This window comes from Clupea harengus, chromosome 19, assembly GCF_900700415.2.
Source record: "Clupea harengus chromosome 19, Ch_v2.0.2, whole genome shotgun sequence".
Lineage (NCBI taxonomy): Eukaryota > Metazoa > Chordata > Actinopteri > Clupeiformes > Clupeidae > Clupea > Clupea harengus.
The window spans coordinates 14,217,354-14,234,984 of NC_045170.1; the positions used below are offsets into that span (position 1 = coordinate 14,217,354).

Consider the following 17,631-nt stretch of genomic DNA (forward strand, 5'->3'; position numbering starts at 1 on the left):
AGCATGAGTAAAATGTGGAATTCAGAAAACACGTGCAATGTGGTGTTATTACCAATCTTTATTGTACAAATTAAGTCACTTGGCAAAAGTTAGAAATTTCACATCTACAAAAAGGTTTTTAGAACCTTTTCTTTTTTGAATCCCCTACCCTCCATTCCCCATACACACTCTCACACACACACGCGCGCTCACATAAACATGTAACATACGTATCTTTGAGTTTTCCTCTTGACGATCATCTCTTGATTTTCCAAAATAAAAAATGCAGAATGCCCCCCCCCCCCCCAAATGCTCACTACAGATGGCTTTATGTTTGGCACTCTGAAGGTTGCTTTCAAGGCTCTGTCTGCGCAACTCGGCCCATCCTGACAAGGTAGCTATTGATCTTTCAGTCACGCGTTCTGGGAAGTGAAGCTACACAGAGCATATATAAACAGGACTGGCTAGCTTTATGAGCCATACACCCTGAAAGAAGCAATCTGAGGCACTGGATTGCATGATGTAAAATGACAGATTTTTAAGAGCATTTGAGGCTTGTACTGGGAACTGGCTTGGTAATTCAAGCAGGTTGGTGACCAACTGGGACCCCAGACATACTGTAACTGGTTGAGTGTCTATGCATCTCCAGAATTAGGCTTAATCTTTTTGCTGTATTATACACTGTCGGGATATTTGTTAACATACTCGTGCCTAAAACACCTCTTCAATAATAACTTATGTTAGGTTAAATAAGATCTAAAATGGCAAACATTTACTAGACCGGTCATAAATTCTTCTTCAAGATCTTCCAAAAAATAGCAAGTGTATTTTGTATATTAACAGCCGCATTACAAGAGGCTCATTTAGGGGAATTTAAGCATTTATAAATACATTTGAGTAAACATTCATTTGGTCTACTCCTGTTTGATATTCGCAGTTAGGAGGTGTTGTAAAAATTTGAAAAGCATCCATTTGCTTATTGGTGATAAAGCCTATTATGGTGTGTGGATAGAGCGATGATCAAGAGGCAAGATCCAAAGATCCAAACAAAATGAAAAAATTAAATGCATTAGTTAAGCGCCATTTTTCACATAACACAGTCACACAGTCAATCCTTTGAAATATCCACACAATCATACAAGTATCAGACAGAAGTTGGCTTGTAGAGTGTAAGGGCTCGTTTCCTGGGCAACGACTAATTTTAGGTCTGAGCCAATCCCAATTTACAGAGTAGATTCTCCATTCAAAAGGCAAGGTAGTCTAGAACAATTCCTAATCCTTGTTCAGGGAAATCAATGCTGGGGGAATTTTGGCTTGGATGAGATCTGGACTATGGTTGGTACCAGAACTAAGGGTGTGTTCACAAGAGACAAGCACTGGCTTAAGCAAGGCCATCTCCCCAAAAATGAGCTTTACCTATGCCAGACATTAAAAAAAATCAAAGACAGCACCGGAAGTCAGAAACCTGTGAACACACCATTAGCCGTCAAACCGGACAAAAAAGGCATCTGGTCCCATTTCCTTTAACTCAAGTTAACATAAGTAGAGAGGTTTTGGTTGGTCTAAAAGTGGGGGGCGGGATAAAATCAAAACTAACAGTCCAATCCTGTCGTGAGCATGCAGCGAGCCGAGCAGTACACAGCTCCGTTAGCCTGGCATCAGCTGAGCCTTCGGTCTGTTAAAGGGGACACAATACAGGCAGGTTACACATCACACAACACAACGACTGCAACATATGGGTTCAAGCATCACTCATTAAGTGCACACAAATCACACTTGCACATTGTAGTCATACAGTCAGGCTGTAACAGAATGTAGCTAGCAACCAACACTACAGAGTGCCTAGCAACACTTAACATTATTGATTACATGCCCAGTGAAACGTCCATAACTGGTAAATGTGTGCGTTAATTGTACTGTAAGTTCAGTTAGGATAAAGGTGTATGCTAATTCAGAGCATGTAATGCAAGCCTAAGCGACTCTGGTTATTTGCACAACTGCAATAGCCACCCCAAATCCTCACGAGCACAACTTCTCCAGTGAGATGTTCACTTCCTGCACTTGGAGGCAAGCTGAATGCGTCGACCATGCCGGCGCATCACACTGACCTCCCGGCAGACACCGCCCCGCCGGCTGCCGCCTGAGACGCCAGTGTCCCAGAGGGCCCAGTGGTGTTTGCCGCCCCTGCCTGACCCGAAGTCCCGTTCACCGGGGTGCCGTCGCCCCTTAGGATCCCTGTGCACTTCCAGTTATCCATGTAATTTGCTGAGGGAGACCAGACAAGACAGAGTGAGTGTCTGTGTGTGTGTGTGTGTGTGTGTGTGCGTGTGTGTGTGTATTTGTATGTAAACTAAGAAGACTGTTTACTATATATCTAGTCTATAGTATAAGGTACAAACACTTTATTTACGCAGCTTTGCACCATCATTGATCATTTGGTAATTTATTTCAACCAAATACTTAGAAGTCACATCAAGCATTTCAGATGTGAAGAACTTAGAGAATTAGACCTGGCCTTTGTAACAACTTTGCAAAATGGCCTATTTGTAACCACTCCACTGCCTGACTTCACTTTTTCCAAAATAGAAAACCACCCAAGAAAAAAAACAACCAAAGAAAAAACAATGCAATGGTGTTTTCCTGCAGTTTCGGCTGACCCCTGACCTTTCCAAAGCCGGACGCAGCCGTCATCTCCGGATGAGGCCAGCAGAGTGCTGGTTATGTTCCAGCTCACTCGCCACACCTGCGAGTTGTGGTTGTCGAACTGGGCCATGACCTGGACCTCGAACTTGGTGGGACCTGACGTGGTGGTTGTCTCCCTCCTGGATCGCCAGAACCCGGGAAGCACAGAACAGGATGCAGGAAGAGGAAATCACATTTGAACCCAGTTCCAAACCTTTTGTCAACTGCTCTTCTATGCTTCAAACTAGACCCCTTCCCTCAGTTTTAATCAGACAATGTATAACAATTTTAACCTGCTATCAACCCAATTTTCACTATGCTTGCCCCATAGGGTAGCCATTGTGTAGTTGTTTTGCGGTTGCCGGTTATAATGCTCCAATTCAATACTGGTCCGATTTATATTAGATTTTTGTCCCTAGAAAGAATTTGGACCCAAAAATATGGGATAGTAGAGCCTGGGTAAAAAAAGTGCCGGAGTCCTCCTATAAAGAAAGTGACAAAGCATGGTTTCACTTAAGCCAAGGTTTACTACCTTGTACTAAGTGCTTTGCTCGTACTGCTAGTTGGGAAAATGTAGCAGTTAACAAGGAATTATATGCATGTCATACACAACCCTTTAGTACAAACAGTGGTTCTTTCGAGTTAACTCACCGCAGTGGGACAAGCTTGAAGATTCGCACGTCTTTGGTTGCTATGGCGAGGACGTGGAAGGAGCGACCCAGATTAGGGGCAAAGGAGACATCGTGCACCGGGTCTGTGACCGTCATCAGTGTCTCAGCTTTTGCGTACTTTCTGGAGAAAAAAAAGAACACGGAAAGACGACATATTCAGGACTACTTCAACCTTTTGTAAAACATAATTAGATAATTGGCTCCCGTAAGAACTACAGGAACAGTGAACGAGTTGGGTGCACCTTGTGTTCTCGTTGTATTCGAAGATCTGAACTTTCCCAGTGTAGGTGACGTTGTCATCACTGCCGACAGCAAACATAGGGGGGTGGGCCCGGGAACTGGGTTTGGAAGAGGCAGAATAAGAACATTTTGTGTGAGTGCATGAGTGCCTTTCGTTCCCCACCTGGAACACATAAGACTGTAGTTTGCAGAACAATAACTAAAGAATCCAGACACAATTCACTGTGGGGGACCCCCCCCCCCCCCGGTATTTACAACCACCTTGTACAAAAGAAAGAAAAAAATCAGGTTATGCTATGCTAGATTCTAGCACATCTCATGTTGCTCATCTTAACAAAAGTAGAAATCCTTCCATGAGGCCTTAGATTATACATTTCAAACCAATGCTTCAGTAACAGCTGACAATGTCTGCAGAATTTGGTTATTATTCATGTTTTTCAGCTTTGTATGTAAGCAGTGGAGTTACTGCAGCAGAGAAATCAAGGGAAATAGCATATAGGGTGCAGGTTGCCACCTAGTGGTCGCTGTGTTATTGCACCGTTTAGAATTATCCTAGGACACTAGGTCAGAAGCAGTAGGTGCATCCCATACTGTTACTTGGATGCTTCCTCTGTCCTCGTTCCTCCAGCTTGTGTGAAGTTTGACGTCATGAAGGAGGTCACATTCCTCTAATTGCTGTGAGAGGAGATGAGGAACGAGGCGTGAGGAAGGAGGACAGAGGACCTATGAATGAGGAAGCACAAGAGCATCCTTTGCTGAAGTCTTTTTAGAGATGGGTCTTATGTCTGGTTACAAAGCATAACTGGTCCTTTTAGAGCCTATAGGAAAAGATTTCAGAAAGCGTGAGGGATAGGCCAAGGTGAAAATTCCCCTCCCTTTTCTTCCTATGCTTTCTTCACATCTGTCAACATACATTTAAAAATATTGTAGCAGTTTATGAACGAAAATAAATGATCAGTCAAACCAAGAATGTTTGAATTATCAGCAAATATGTCAACATTAGCAAAACACTGATGATTGTATTGCCTACAGCTTTGTGTTTAAAAAAACAATACATTCATACCACATCATGAGAACGGCAACAATAAAACACAGCGGTAACAGGATTTGTTAATAATATGGGATAATGAGAATTCTTCATGCTTTGGCGGATCTCAACAGTTGCAGTATGGTAGGCCTTCTATCCAAGTTTATATTGTCTGCAATTTCCAGACTTCGAAATACTGTAAGCCTAATTAAATTCTTAACTGTAGCTAACTTAACTAGCTAGTTAGCTAAAAAGGTTAGTTTACACTAATAATACTTGCTGGTGTGCAATTGTGTCTTTCGACAGGTCCATTAAGTCTAGCCAAAGGTGATGCTGCTGTGTCATCAGTAATTGTTGTCTCTTACAAGTGATGCATGAGTGAGCAAGCATCTAATTTCTCACGTTTGTCTGTCCTTGATTACTCCATCCTCGTTGCATTCCTTCCTTGTTTGCATCAGAAGGAGGGAATAGGACATAGCGGAAGGAACGGAGGATTGACAAATAAGGGTAATGATAATCACTGCTTTCTGAAGAGGGCATTTCATGACACGGCCCCACGGTTTTTAGTAATATGTAGTTTCTGAGTAATAACACACTTGCACTAAGTGTGTGTATCCATAGAAAGAGCGAGAGACTATTATTATTTACAATAGCATTACATGAAATAAACCCCATAATTACAGTAGAAATTAAAAAAACAAGCTAATAAACAGTATCCCTGAGGGGTGCAATGATGATGCGTGTTTGAATGTACACCCACACACACATACATACAATGGTATTCCAGATGTACAAAGACCTCCAAAATGTCTGACACCCCTGACTGGCAATGCACAAACAATACTTTAAATTATATCTGTAATTATAGAGCTAACCTTAAACATGTGAGAAGGTCTGGACTTTATTAATGCTTCAATGGAACCAACCAAAATCATACAATTATTTAACACAAAATAAATGGAACCAAAATCAAGGTTTCATAATTATTGGCAATCCTTTTTTCCTAATTGAATCCACAGTATTGTTTGTGTGTTGCTAGTCAGGGGAGTCGGTCATTTTGGAGCCCACTGCACATTATGAATGAAATGCATTTGTGATTATGCAGCTTAATTGGATGGTTCACTATAAAGATTAATTATACAGAATCCCCATTGAATAACACTGCACGCCAGGTGTGATTAAGACTGCAATCAAATTTTGCACAAGGTAGACGCTCAGAAGAAGAGAATGTCAGATCCTGACATGCCCTGAGCCTCTAAATGTATACAGGGCACTACTAGATGTAGGGTTTAGGGTTTTCACTTGAGACAACAAGCAGATAGGAAATACATTGTACAACATCTATTCACTAATAAATTACCTATAGTTATATGATTTAATATAAACTAGCACCAATCTATATGAAATATAGCTAAACAACAGTGAAGATGTAGATATGAACAACGATAGCTGTGCATCCCTGATACACATCACTGGGCTGAGTAAAAGTAAATGTAAATGTAGCTTTATGTGTGTCTGTGAGTAAGTGTGTGTGTGTGTGTGTGTGTGTGTGTGTGTCCAGACCTGGAGGGGTTCCAGGAGATGCAGGAGCAGCTAAGCTTGCAGGAGATCTCATGCTGCAGGGACCACTGGCTGAGGTTCATGACGTCAGGTGCCTCATAAATGCGCACCACCCCATCGGCCGAGCAAGTGGTCAGCATCAGACCCATGTGCTTGGGAGCAAACTTTACGTCTGTCACGGATGTCCGACTGTCCACCAGCGTGGTTCTCTTAATCTGAGGACACAAGAACTGGTGAGATACAGGAAGAGAAATACAAGACACTTGATTGAAAAAAAAAAAAAAAAAAACTTTTCAGTGAGCCCTTAAAATGTCTGCACCCCCTACTTAAAAAAAGCAATCTTTTACTTTGATACCAGATATGGTCTCTGGTATCAAAGTAAAAGATTGCTATTTTTAACAATATTTATTCTGTCACCCATTCAGATGTGTCTTTGCAGTTTAGAGCTGTGGTGTTCCTGTCACTCACCCAATGGCTGAGGCCCCGCTGTTTGTCATTGGACTCTCCCACAATCTCCTCCCACACAGCTGCAGTCCGATCAAAGGAACAGGATGCCAACACCTGTCCAAACTCGGGGTGGGCCCAGGTCACTCGCCACACTGACCCACTGTGAGTCTACATTCGCACAAACACACGTGTTTAAGCAAGGAGAGGGAGGGAAGAGAAAAGGATACAGGGAGAGAATCACTAAAGAAAGAAATGATCCATGTTCAACCAATGATACATGATGATGATGCATGAAGTAATGCACCTAAAAAATCCTATAAGTTACTCACCTTCCAGCTAGCAGTGCAATGCCACTCTCCATCGTCACTTTTGTCCCACACCTAGAATGTAGAACATCTAGCTTAAGACTAAAACAGTAAACAGCAGACCTTTGGTGAAAGTTTTAAACCTATTGAATGTATCTGAATACAAAATGGATTACAACCAAACCTTCAGGCGAGGTGTACTCGCTAGCTGGTTGACTAATAGCAGAGACCTTATATGAGTCATAAGTACAAGGAGTTTGGCTATAGGTAACCAACTTTACAGTGAGCCGTTAACAGCGTTGACTTATGTTTCAAAACTTAAAAATATCCAACTAGCTGTAGCTAACTTAACTAGCTATTTAGCTAAGCAAATCCAATCTGTGGATCACTACTACACATCTTCATTCATCACTGAATGAATACAAATATAGCGGTTTCTGTGTACAACCCTTAAGGCCCACATTACTATAATATGCAATACCTTGACACTCTGATCACTGGAACAAGTCGCCATTCTCCGCCCATGGAAGTCATAGGATACATCATGTATGAGATCCCTATGGTCTGCGGCAATACTTCGAGCAACGAACATGATGTATTTTGAGGATCGTTGGTTGTTAAAATGATTGTCCGAAAAGGTATATATTTGATCAGCAAACACGTATTGCTTCTAAGGAATTATTTTAGTCATGTGAGTCTGTGTACATCTACCGCCATTTTCTTGCATTCACAATGGTCAATGGTTCTTCTTCTTCTTCTGACAAGTTCTAGCGTATAATTGCAAAGAGTACATTATCGCCTCCTACAGACTATGTATTGAGTTGCAACGTTTGGTGAGACGCTCAGGCATCCTTCAATTAATGAAGAAGTTGATATACGTGTTATACGTGGGCTTAGATCAATCATTGTCGCACAAAAATAATTAAGTCTACACAGTTAGAAAAGTAAGAATTTGAATTTGTCAAGCTAGAAGTTTTTTTTGTTATCGCAAGAAGTTCATGCTTGCCTCCAGACCAGTAGTGGTCCCTAACGACTACACTCAGATTTCGCTCTCAAACCCTTTAAGCAGACCTGCGAGACTAGACTAACGACAACAGCAGGAAATCAACAACCGTATTGGTAGCTAAAACGTTAAATAGTGCAACGCTAGTTGTCAGTTTTTTGTGTTTGGTGGAGTATTATTAGAGTACCTTTGCTGTTTTTGTTTTGGCAGATCACCAGAGGTAAAATCGAATTTTGTTTGGCAATTAGCTCGTTGGCTAGCTTGCAGGCTAGGACGCTAACGCTAACTTTACATGTATTCCTGCATATGGAATACAGTGGATATGGCGATGTTTTAACGTAGTTTTATGATGGGGGGGAATTATAGATTCGTTTTATGCAAAATGTTGTGTGGAACTGTAGCGTCATCTCATTGTGGCTTGCAAGATAACGTTGGATTCTTTACTTGCAGGCGGAGAAAATGGCTGACATAATAACAACTGAATATGATGATGGCTCTGTCGATGATTTCATTCAATGCGGAGTGAGTGCAATCAAGACGTTAAAATGGCCTGCAGATGTTATAGCAAATGTTAGGGGCTTATAAAACCAACGCAGTTTTGTCTGCAAGGCAAATTTCAATTGGTGCCTGCCCGCGTCTCAGTTATGTTGTACAATTTTTGTAATAACAAAGGTTTAACTCTCTTTCAGTTTTGCAACAAAAGTATCAGGGGTGACACCCAATACAGAATTCACCTGACTACAAGTCAGCATTTGAAGGTAGGTTGTGAATTGATTTGCTTAAAATAAAGCTTGTTACATATGGATCTATTGCAAGAAGTTTTTATGCTTGAATTCGAATCTTCAAGATCTAACCAGGAAATGTCTTGTCTTATCTGTTGTGCCTGTGCACTTTATATGTTTCATCGTGGGAGAGCGGGAAACGTCCTATCGATTCCTTTGTATGTCTTGACAATAAAGCTACTACTACTACTACTACTACTGACCTAAGCCTGAGAATTAAGATGTCCTATCATTTCACTTTCAAGATTAAGCTTAGAGATGACTTGCTCAAGTCTGTTCTGCCATTAATCTCTGCTTAATGACTACATCATTTTGGAATGATCAATCAGATTTACTTAATGGGAGAATGTAATGAAGATACGTTTCAATCTTTTTTCAAGAAACCCATGATGTGCTGGGGTTGTATGCATGGAGGACATATTTAGGATCTGTCAGAGTGGAAAAGTAGTTGTCAAGGTGGTGGAATTCATCTCTCAGATCCCACTGTGGTAGTGGTAATTTATTCTTGAACATGGACTCTGATCCACCTTACCAGGGCTGCCAACTTAATGTTATTCTCATTTATGAGTTTGATCCAAGTTTTCATTGCTTTCTTGGATGGTTGAAAGCTCAGGTTGACCATATCTCATTTTCAGTGTGAGAGCTGGTAGCCTTGTGCCTTCCTACATACATCTATTTTGCTCGCTAAATGTAGCCCGTCTCATAAAAGTGAAACTGATTTCTAAATTCCTAATAAATGTACAATGCTTGTGTCCTGCAAGTATACAGCGCGTACCCCCAAAAAGGCAGACGAAAGCAGCGAAACATAATTCTGTGCTTGATGGACAACTGGTGCACCAAGTGCCTCTTGGTGTTTTTGACTCCTTCGGTCAGGCCAACAAAATGAGGATGATCAGATGAGCCCAAGACTGCTAGATTTTACACTAGCACTCTTCCTGGGGTGGTCTCCAACTCCCAAACCCGCTTGGATTTATTGCACTCAACTCCCTACACTTCATCTCCAGTCCAGGGTCCATGATGCTTCTGCAATGCATGACACTTACTAGATTATCACTGTAAAACCTACCCTGGGAATTGGATTTGTTCTTTGGATGGTGAAAGCCCTGGTGACTGGCTTTGTTGCCATCAGGAATATTGAGTCTTTGGGATGGAGTCTCAGCTCTTTAACCTTGCCTTTCGCACATAACTACTCGTCAAGGTCCAGGTTTGCAAGGTCTGCTTTGGTTCTAGTTTCAGGTTTGATCTGTTGGGACATGGAGAAGAATATATATATTTTCTTTTTTCCCCGACTGCTTTGAGAGATCTTCTGCATTGCTCTGAACATGGGTTGCCACATTTTCTGGACTTGCATGTATGCGAAGATCCTGTCTGAAAATTCACAAGAAACTCCGACATTCCAGACTGTGCATCTATGGAAAGAGATGCTCAGTCATTGACCAGAATTGCTCTCACGCCATTTAACATCTCAGTGATGGGAAGCGTAAGAGACAATCATGGTTACCCCTGTGACTAGTTGGAGGCAGGGTATGGTAGTTGATTGTTGTAATGGTCTGGTACATTAAAATTTAAGTAAAGATTCTGTGATAAGGAATTTCAGAGAAATATTTGACTTCTAAAAACATTGGGTATAGGTATTGTGTAATTAGTTCACCAATTAAGCATTACATTTCTGTGTTTATAGATAAAGCCTTATGTTGCTTTGTAGCATCAGAGTTCCATGAGATCAACTTTTAGGATAAGCCCTTTGAGACAATTTCTGGATAATGTTTTATGAAATGACTAATTGATGAATATTTTCCCCTCTATCTTGATGGAATAGAAAGTGGAGACCATGAGTCCTGTTGGTAAGTAGTAAAACTTGCCAACATGGTTGGCTTTTTTCTTTTAGTTCTGTAATTTACACTCACTTAATCTGCAGTCATTCAATATCGACTGGAAAATGTATTTATTCTAAGGTAAGTTGAAAATATATTTATGTGCCCTATTGCACTGATTGTGTCAAGATGGCAATGGAAATATTTCTCAAAATGGCAAGTCTAGTACATTCTAGTATCGGGGGTGGGAGCAACTGGAAAACCTCAAATCAAAATGACACCAACGTCTGGCGCCTGAGGCAGTGAACTTGGTGCAAAATCCCTCTGTGCTGTGGACAGCACTGTCACTCTCCAAGGAAGAAAGGAAGAAAAGATTTGGGTTCATATCCCTTCAGGTCCACCACTGTGCTTTGTCGGTTTCCTCTGGGTCCTCATTTTCTTCTGCCTTAAAGTACATGCATGGAAGGCATTGGATGGACAAGCCAAGCCATGCCATCACTTTTTTCCACAGTAACATGTAAGTAACGATTAGGTTTGGAACACATGCCTGACAGAGGTCTTCTCCTCCTTCTGCACATTGCTCATGTGATGAAGACATTTGGTGGGATTTTGACCTGTGTTTACTGACAGCCCACCCACTTGAATGAAACATTCAACACCTGCTATAATCATGCCTTGACCATCATTATATACACTCCCACAAAATGTATTGGGGTCTTTGCTTTGCTTGTTCTGGTGGAACTACTGTTGAATGTAGTTCTGCCAACAAGCCAGTATACCCACTATCGCTTGATCTTTTTTCCTCGCGATGCCCAATGCAGATACAGGGAACTTGCAACAAGTTGCAACCTTTCATCTTTTCACTCTGTACTCTCTTCTTGAGCAGTCGAATAAACAGAAGTTCGGCCTCAAACTGATTCAACTTTCTAGCTGTTTGTTGTTTGACAGTACATGAAACAAGCAAATGTAGGAACAAGAACTGAGTGTTAATATCCTCAAATGCAAGAAAACTGAAGGAGACCTGGCTGGGCAGAAAAGCTATATATTGGCAAACATTCCCAAAAAGCTTGGACTGTGATGGTCACACAAGTGTTGCCTACTATGTCTAGCCAGACCACACATAGGGATCAGCATTGAAAACCAGGACAACACTAATGTGTTGCTTGTGAGAATACCGTAAGTAAAACTCATAATTATTAGAAATATTCATCTTTAAGCATCCTGTCAGGAAATTGGAAGTATTTGTTATGTGGAACCAGAATAGACCAATCAGCGTTGTTTTCCTGAATGAGATGGGAGCATAGAGAGCACATTTTTGTGCCTGTATGTAAAGATTTGAATATCAGCAATGCACACAGACAAGACCAGTGCGAAGTACAGTGAAGGGCTTTATTTCTCAACTCAAGTCCTCTCAAGACCAAGTCAAATTTTTTTTAAAGAAAACCCTCTATCGCAAGGAAAGAGCTCCAAGGTGAATCAATAACCATAATGGAAATGTGTGGAAAACAACATATCACATTCTGAAGGTTGTGGCTGACTTTACTACCATGAGGCTGAAGTTGCTACCATGGTCAATATATGAATTTCATTGGGTGAGAAGCTCAATTCCATGTAAACCACTGCTTTCTTTTCCCAAGCTGTGGTTGCATTCGCGTAAAACAGGTGTCCTGTTGAACAGGGCTCTTTTTGGCTCTGACAATGAGGGCAACGCTCCCTTTTCAGCCCCGACTGGGCCTTAACATCAGGAAGCATTGGGTTGTATTGGCATTTTTTTTTTACAGCTGTTTTTGGACCATCCATTATTGGACTGCCACCTAAGGGAATTCAATGACAATCCTGTTGTGTCCGTCCCGGAAATGAGAAGGAAGACAGTCAGAAGACTTAAACCTGTGATCCAGCAATAACATAACTCTCCAAGCTAGGGGTTAACATGTCCCATCATGTCATTTCCTATTGGACTAAGCACCAGAAAATCCACAACCAAGGTTATCTTGATGTGCTGTAGTGTACATTTTACAGTTATTTAAGAAATCGTACCTTTTACAATCACCTTCTAAGCAGCCTTTTGATTACGTGAGGGCCTCTGATTTTGTCAAAGCCTTGAAACTTTTTCAACAATATCAGGCATATGATGTTGGTAACTAGATAGGAACTGTAAAACCAGCTTGACCAGCAAGAGGACAACCAGAAAGAAGTATTGTATTATCGGCAACTAATACATGTGTGTGATGTGCGACAGTCGTACAGGAGGTAGAGAAGTCGGTTAGTAATCAAAAGGTTGCTAGTTCGATTCCCTGTCGAAGCGTCCTTGAGCAAGACACTGAACCCCTAATTGCTCCTGATGTGCAGTGTGCCATCAGTGTAAATATAAAATGTGTATACATTGTAAGTCGCTTTGGATAAAAGCGTCTGCTAAATGACTAAATGTAAATGTTATATGTTTGATAATTCTAGGGAGAGACTAAAACGTGAATATATTTGGGAAATTATAAATTGGTTCTGTTCATTCATAGGATGTGCTTGATAGTCTATATTTTTCCACTTGACTAAGTTGTTGTCTGGATCTCGCAGAAATTCCAGTTTGGGAGAGCTTCGTGGATTACTTGGACTACCTGAAACTTGATGAGCCAATCATTGGTAAAGTTTGACCTACTGATTCAGACTTGCATACTCACTGCTTACCTTATTTTGGTTGACAGGCTGTCTGATGTAGCATTGCTTCACTTGCCTTACAGGTTTGAGCTATCTAGAGCAGATGGAAGCACAAACACTTGGTAATGGCGAAATACGGCTAAAATACAAGTGCAAGCTGTGTAATTTAGAGGCAGACTTGCCTGCAATGGCCAGCCATGTGGTGGGGCGAAAGCACCGGCAGAAGTTTCTGGTGAGAATTTTTGGAGTATGTATGTATGTATGTATGTATGTATGTATGTATGTATGTATGTATGTACAGTATATATGTATGTGTATATATGTATGTGTGTGTGTGTGTGTGTGTGTGTGTGTGTAATATATATATATATATGTGTAATATATATATATGTGTGTGTGTGTGATAATTAGTACTTGTATGGTAAGTCCTCTCAAATGTTTGGACATTGAAAGGGAGCCTTTCCCTGGATTTAGAGGTCACTGTGGCTACGGTGTGATCTAATTATATTGTGTTTGATCTGTCTATTTTTCTTTTATTTATTTATTTATTTATTTATTTATTTATTTATTTAATAGGGACAGTGCACATTAATGAACATTACTGTAAATATGACAGAGTTAGCCAAAATGGCTAAAGGAAGGTTTTTTTTTTTTCCCCAAGTGCTGATAGATTTTACAATTGATAAACCCCTGTCTTAAATGAGAACTAAACTTCTAGGCCTATGTGTTGGGTTTTCGGATATGTGTTGGAATACGGTTCCATTCTTGTGTGGCTATTAAAGAAGAGGCAGACTTCTCCTAGGTGGAATAATGCAGTCCCCACTTGTAACTCCTCTTGTGATCTGATCTGTCTGTTCTTGTGCCACTGCTTACATGTATATCCCAACTTTCTTACCCAAGGAATTGCAAAGGCCTGATTTGGTAACTTGGAACAAGTATTCTATCAACCAGCAGGGAAAGATGGTAAGGGCCAAAGCAGAAGTTGTAGAGAGACAAGAAGGCCGTGGAAAACCTGCGGTAGGTTAACATATCAACATGCACACTTCCATACTCATTAGGGATTACATTCCCAAATTGTAATAAGAATGTTTTGAAATTTTAGGAATTGCCTCGCAGACAAAGAAATTCCAGATCGAATGGTGAGAACACTTATATATTTGAATGCATCGTGTACTTTACCTGTTAATGCTGTTACTGTTTGTGTGAAGTAGTCCTTTCACCTGATATATTTGTATTGTGTGTTAGGTCCTCAGAGAGCTAAAGCACCCCCAAATCCCAGATTACCAAACCAGAGACAGCACATGGGCATCTCACCACAGGGCTTCCCAGAAGACCCTCATTACCAAGGAAAACATGTTGACGATGGTTATTATCCAGCAAGAACTTATGGAAGCGATGATGGTTATCCTGAAGATGCTTCCGTTCAACGTAACTACGAAGATGACCATTTTAGAGCTTCTTTCCCCGAGGGTGGTGACTATGGGCAACGGTATCCCAAAGATACCCGCCATGAGGAGTCTTACTCAGAAGATGGCATCCGTAGAAGGCCCTTAACGGATGAGCCTCCAAGGCACGACGGTGACCGCTATGAGCCATCTTTCTATGAAGATCCTCGAGCAGGGCAAGAACCAGTGGATGACCATTCTGATATACCCTACCCAGAAGAGGTGCACCATCAACGTCCCTACGGAGATGATCACCACTCTGATATACCCTACCCAGACAGGGACCATCCTCACCGTCACTATGAGGACCCTCATACCCGGGCGTACCAGGAAGAAAAGACTGCTAGCCAGCACCCTGCTGACAGTCTTGGTGGTCGGCTGTACTCTGAGAGAGACCCCAGTGGACATTCGTATACCCAGGTTGACCGTCATCAGCCTGCCCACACTGAGGTCTATGAGCAGGCCTATCATGAAGAGGGTGCCTATGACAGACGTGTCAAGGAACACCTCAAAAAGGATCCATACAGTCGTTCCTACGCAGAAGTTGATTCTCCTGATTGGCACCCAAAAGTAGACACAGATCGTCGTTTCCAAGGTCGTGCTGACAGTGAGCAGTACTCTGAACGTGGTTTTCAACCGCATCACAGCGGTGAAGATGACCGGAGAGAGAGGATTTTCACAGGCTCTGACACAAAGGAGAGGAATAGGGGTGATGAAGCCAGGTATGATAGTGGGATGCCTCAATCTGGAATAGAGAGAGACTGGGTAGGAGTAAGAGGACCACCACCACGGGCTAATGAGACGAAGAGGAGGCCCTATCCAGATTTCCCCCAGCATCAAGGAGCTACACACCAGGAGGCGATACCTACCAAAAAGAGGAAGAGCAGGTTCTCCAATTGCACAGAAGCTGAGAGAGAACTGCTGCAAAAATAGTAAGACTTGAGTTGTGTAAATTGTATTTTGTAACTCAATGCATGATAGCATTTCACTGTATTATTATCAGACTTGGGGTAGACTATAACATCTTTGCATTGCCGGGTTAAGTTTGTTTTTATTACCTTTTCATCTCTCTAGTCAAATTGCACAAGCTGTTTCTGAGAGAATTGTTCGGAATCCACCTTTGAAAGTTCAGGTAAATTTATATACACATGTATTGACTTTGTATATTGGTTCATAACACAAAATTGTGAACATTCAGAACCTATGCTATTTTGTTCTTGTTAATATTAAGAAGCGTCCTGAAAGTGTGACGTCGAGGGAGGATTACAGGGAGCATTACAGGGAGCGCGGAGAAGTTGAACAAGATCCTGGGAATGTTATGGATGTCCTTGTAAGTCTACAAAATGTCATGTTGAACGCATGTATAACTGTCATGTCTCATGTAAAAAATTGTCTTTTTTTTTAATTATTATTTCAATATTAACCACTTTTACATTTACTTCCTTATTTTCAGAAAGATGTCCAGATTGAAAGTGTGGAAGAAGCCAATTTTCTGAAGAATAAACTTTGTTCGCTGCTGAAGGAGTTTCAGGCTAATAAATCAGATAGGAGAGGGGTCAGTATTGTACTCCATGTGTGTGTGCATTCTTAGACCCTTTGTCAGGTGTAAACATTTATGGCCATTTCCCAGCTAATGTACACATGTTTTGCTGATTACAGCTCTGCCATGGGTAAGATGTGTGAGGTGTTGATCTATAGAATGCTGGGGTTTACTTGTGTTTTCCTTTTGTAATGCAATCCAGGATCAGGCTCCCCCAATGGATTCCGTAGATTACGGCCAGCCAAGGAGGGAGATTCAGGAACGGCCACCGACTAATGAATATAGCCGCCATGTGAGAGAAATGCCAGCTGTGGGACATGCTCATGAAGACTTCCGCCAAGTCTCCCCAGAACGTTATGATAGAAGGTCCCATGAACGGGAACGGCCCCGTTCAAGAGGAGAACCTTCTAGGCCTGCTGAGATATTTGACTACTCACGAGACGACTTTCACAGAGGTAAACTGATGTTCACAGAGATAAAGCAGTGTTTTCAGTGAGTTGTATGTTTTTAATGTATGTGAAACTGTAGTGGTCTTGTGTTTTAGTTCATAATCACAGGCCAGAATGGTCTGGATGATGTGAATTTGGGGAATCAGATTATTAATGAATTTTTATTATGAACGTGGACTTTGTGGACCTTTTGGAGAATGACTCATGTTGTCTGATCTGTTTTGAAGGGGGATATCAGTCATCTCCGCAAGACAGCTCGTTTAGGCTCAGTGAAGGTTCACGGCGGTCCTATTATGACAATCCACCTGAGGAGGACCCCCGTGACTTTCGCCCTCACTCTGTCCGGACCCGCTATGAAGAGGACAGAAGAAACCCTCCCTCCAGCCTTGACAAAATCGCCTCTACGCTTCTTCAGCTTGTGGCTCACAAATGAGAGTGTTTCTGTGTCTAATTGTTTTTTATTATTTTTTTAACGGATAAATACTTTTTCAGTTGGTGGTTGCACACAATACTGTATGGTTAACTGCACATTTCTTGCAACCACATTAAACCACATTTGATGGCTAAGATTTCATCAGTCAATTGTCTGAAGTTTCTCTTAATTTGACAGACAAGCTTGCAACTTTTTTAAACCTATGGAAATGATTAATTTGGTCTCACGTAGTGTGGAATAACATCAAAGACTGGCTAAGGCAGATCTCTCTTGAATTGGTTGTCACAGCAGTGAAAAAAGACAAATTGTGCTTATAAGTTCATGAAAACCAACCAGGAAATTGAGATGGTAGCAACTGTTATCATCAAAAAAGGTCAGAGTATGTTCGAGTTCAGGATGAAATTTTAAAAGCCCCCTGAATAACTGGTTCAAAGTAATGGAGCAGATACAAATATGACCATTTTGGTGAATAATGTATTGCACTTCATGCACACATATTGCCATCATGTTGTAGGTGCTGAAATGTTTTCAAAACCCAGGATGTTGGTTGAATGAGGGTTTTGGTGTCAGTACTGGGGAACTGGATAAGATTGGTCTGGTAT

At 41.4% G+C, this 17,631-nt stretch overlaps 2 protein-coding genes across 5 annotated transcripts; one reads left to right on the forward strand and one right to left on the reverse strand.

Annotated features, from left to right (window-relative positions):
* Positions 1-40: 40 nt before the first annotated feature.
* Positions 41-7,651, reverse strand: seh1l (SEH1-like (S. cerevisiae)). The gene is made up of 9 exons (XM_012818308.3): positions 7,393-7,651; positions 6,936-6,986; positions 6,628-6,774; positions 6,163-6,374; positions 3,575-3,670; positions 3,313-3,453; positions 2,644-2,801; positions 2,088-2,244; positions 41-1,654 (listed from the first exon to the last, which is right to left on the reverse strand). The coding sequence occupies exons 1-9, from the start codon at positions 7,501-7,503 to the stop codon at positions 1,627-1,629; spliced, it is 1,101 nt and encodes a 366-aa protein (XP_012673762.1). The 5' UTR covers positions 7,504-7,651; the 3' UTR covers positions 41-1,626.
* An 89-nt stretch (positions 7,652-7,740) lies between these two features.
* si:ch211-13c6.2 (uncharacterized protein LOC100000125 homolog) lies at positions 7,741-17,178 on the forward strand. 4 transcript variants are annotated; one of them, XM_031585766.2, is made up of 14 exons: positions 7,741-7,855; positions 8,365-8,436; positions 8,604-8,672; positions 10,516-10,540; positions 13,082-13,147; positions 13,246-13,394; positions 14,063-14,179; positions 14,265-14,301; positions 14,408-15,539; positions 15,682-15,739; positions 15,839-15,937; positions 16,061-16,162; positions 16,350-16,602; positions 16,824-17,178. In XM_031585766.2, exons 2-14 carry the CDS (start codon positions 8,374-8,376, stop codon positions 17,027-17,029), a joined length of 2,376 nt encoding a protein of 791 aa, XP_031441626.1. In that variant the 5' UTR covers positions 7,741-7,855; positions 8,365-8,373; the 3' UTR covers positions 17,030-17,178. The 4 variants fall into 4 exon arrangements, with proteins under 4 accessions (XP_031441626.1, XP_012673761.1, XP_031441627.1 ...); XM_012818307.3 differs by lacking the exon at positions 7,741-7,855 and adding an exon at positions 7,905-8,134; XM_031585767.2 differs by lacking the exon at positions 7,741-7,855 and adding an exon at positions 7,905-8,134 and having other exon boundaries at positions 15,842-15,937.
* The last annotated feature ends 453 nt before the right edge of the window (positions 17,179-17,631 follow it).

Bases quoted from the DNA above. Each gene is read 5' to 3' on its own strand.
- seh1l (XM_012818308.3), bottom strand. From the start codon at position 7,503: ATGTTCGTTGCTCGAAGTATTGCCGCAGACCATAGGGATCTCATACAT. The intron at 3,671-6,162 runs GTCTGGACACAC...TTCCAAACCCAG, and splicing joins ATCTCCTGGAACCCCTCCAG to TTCCCGGGCCCACCCCCCTA. The intron at 2,245-2,643 runs GTCAGGGGTCAG...GGTCTCCCTCAG, and splicing joins CTGCGTCCGGCTTTGGAAAG to CAAATTACATGGATAACTGG.
- si:ch211-13c6.2 (XM_031585766.2), top strand. From the start codon at position 8,374: ATGGCTGACATAATAACAACTGAATATGATGATGGCTCTGTCGATGAT. The intron at 15,540-15,681 runs GTAAGACTTGAG...TCATCTCTCTAG, and splicing joins AGAGAACTGCTGCAAAAATA to TCAAATTGCACAAGCTGTTT. The intron at 16,603-16,823 runs GTAAACTGATGT...TCTGTTTTGAAG, and splicing joins ACGAGACGACTTTCACAGAG to GGGGATATCAGTCATCTCCG.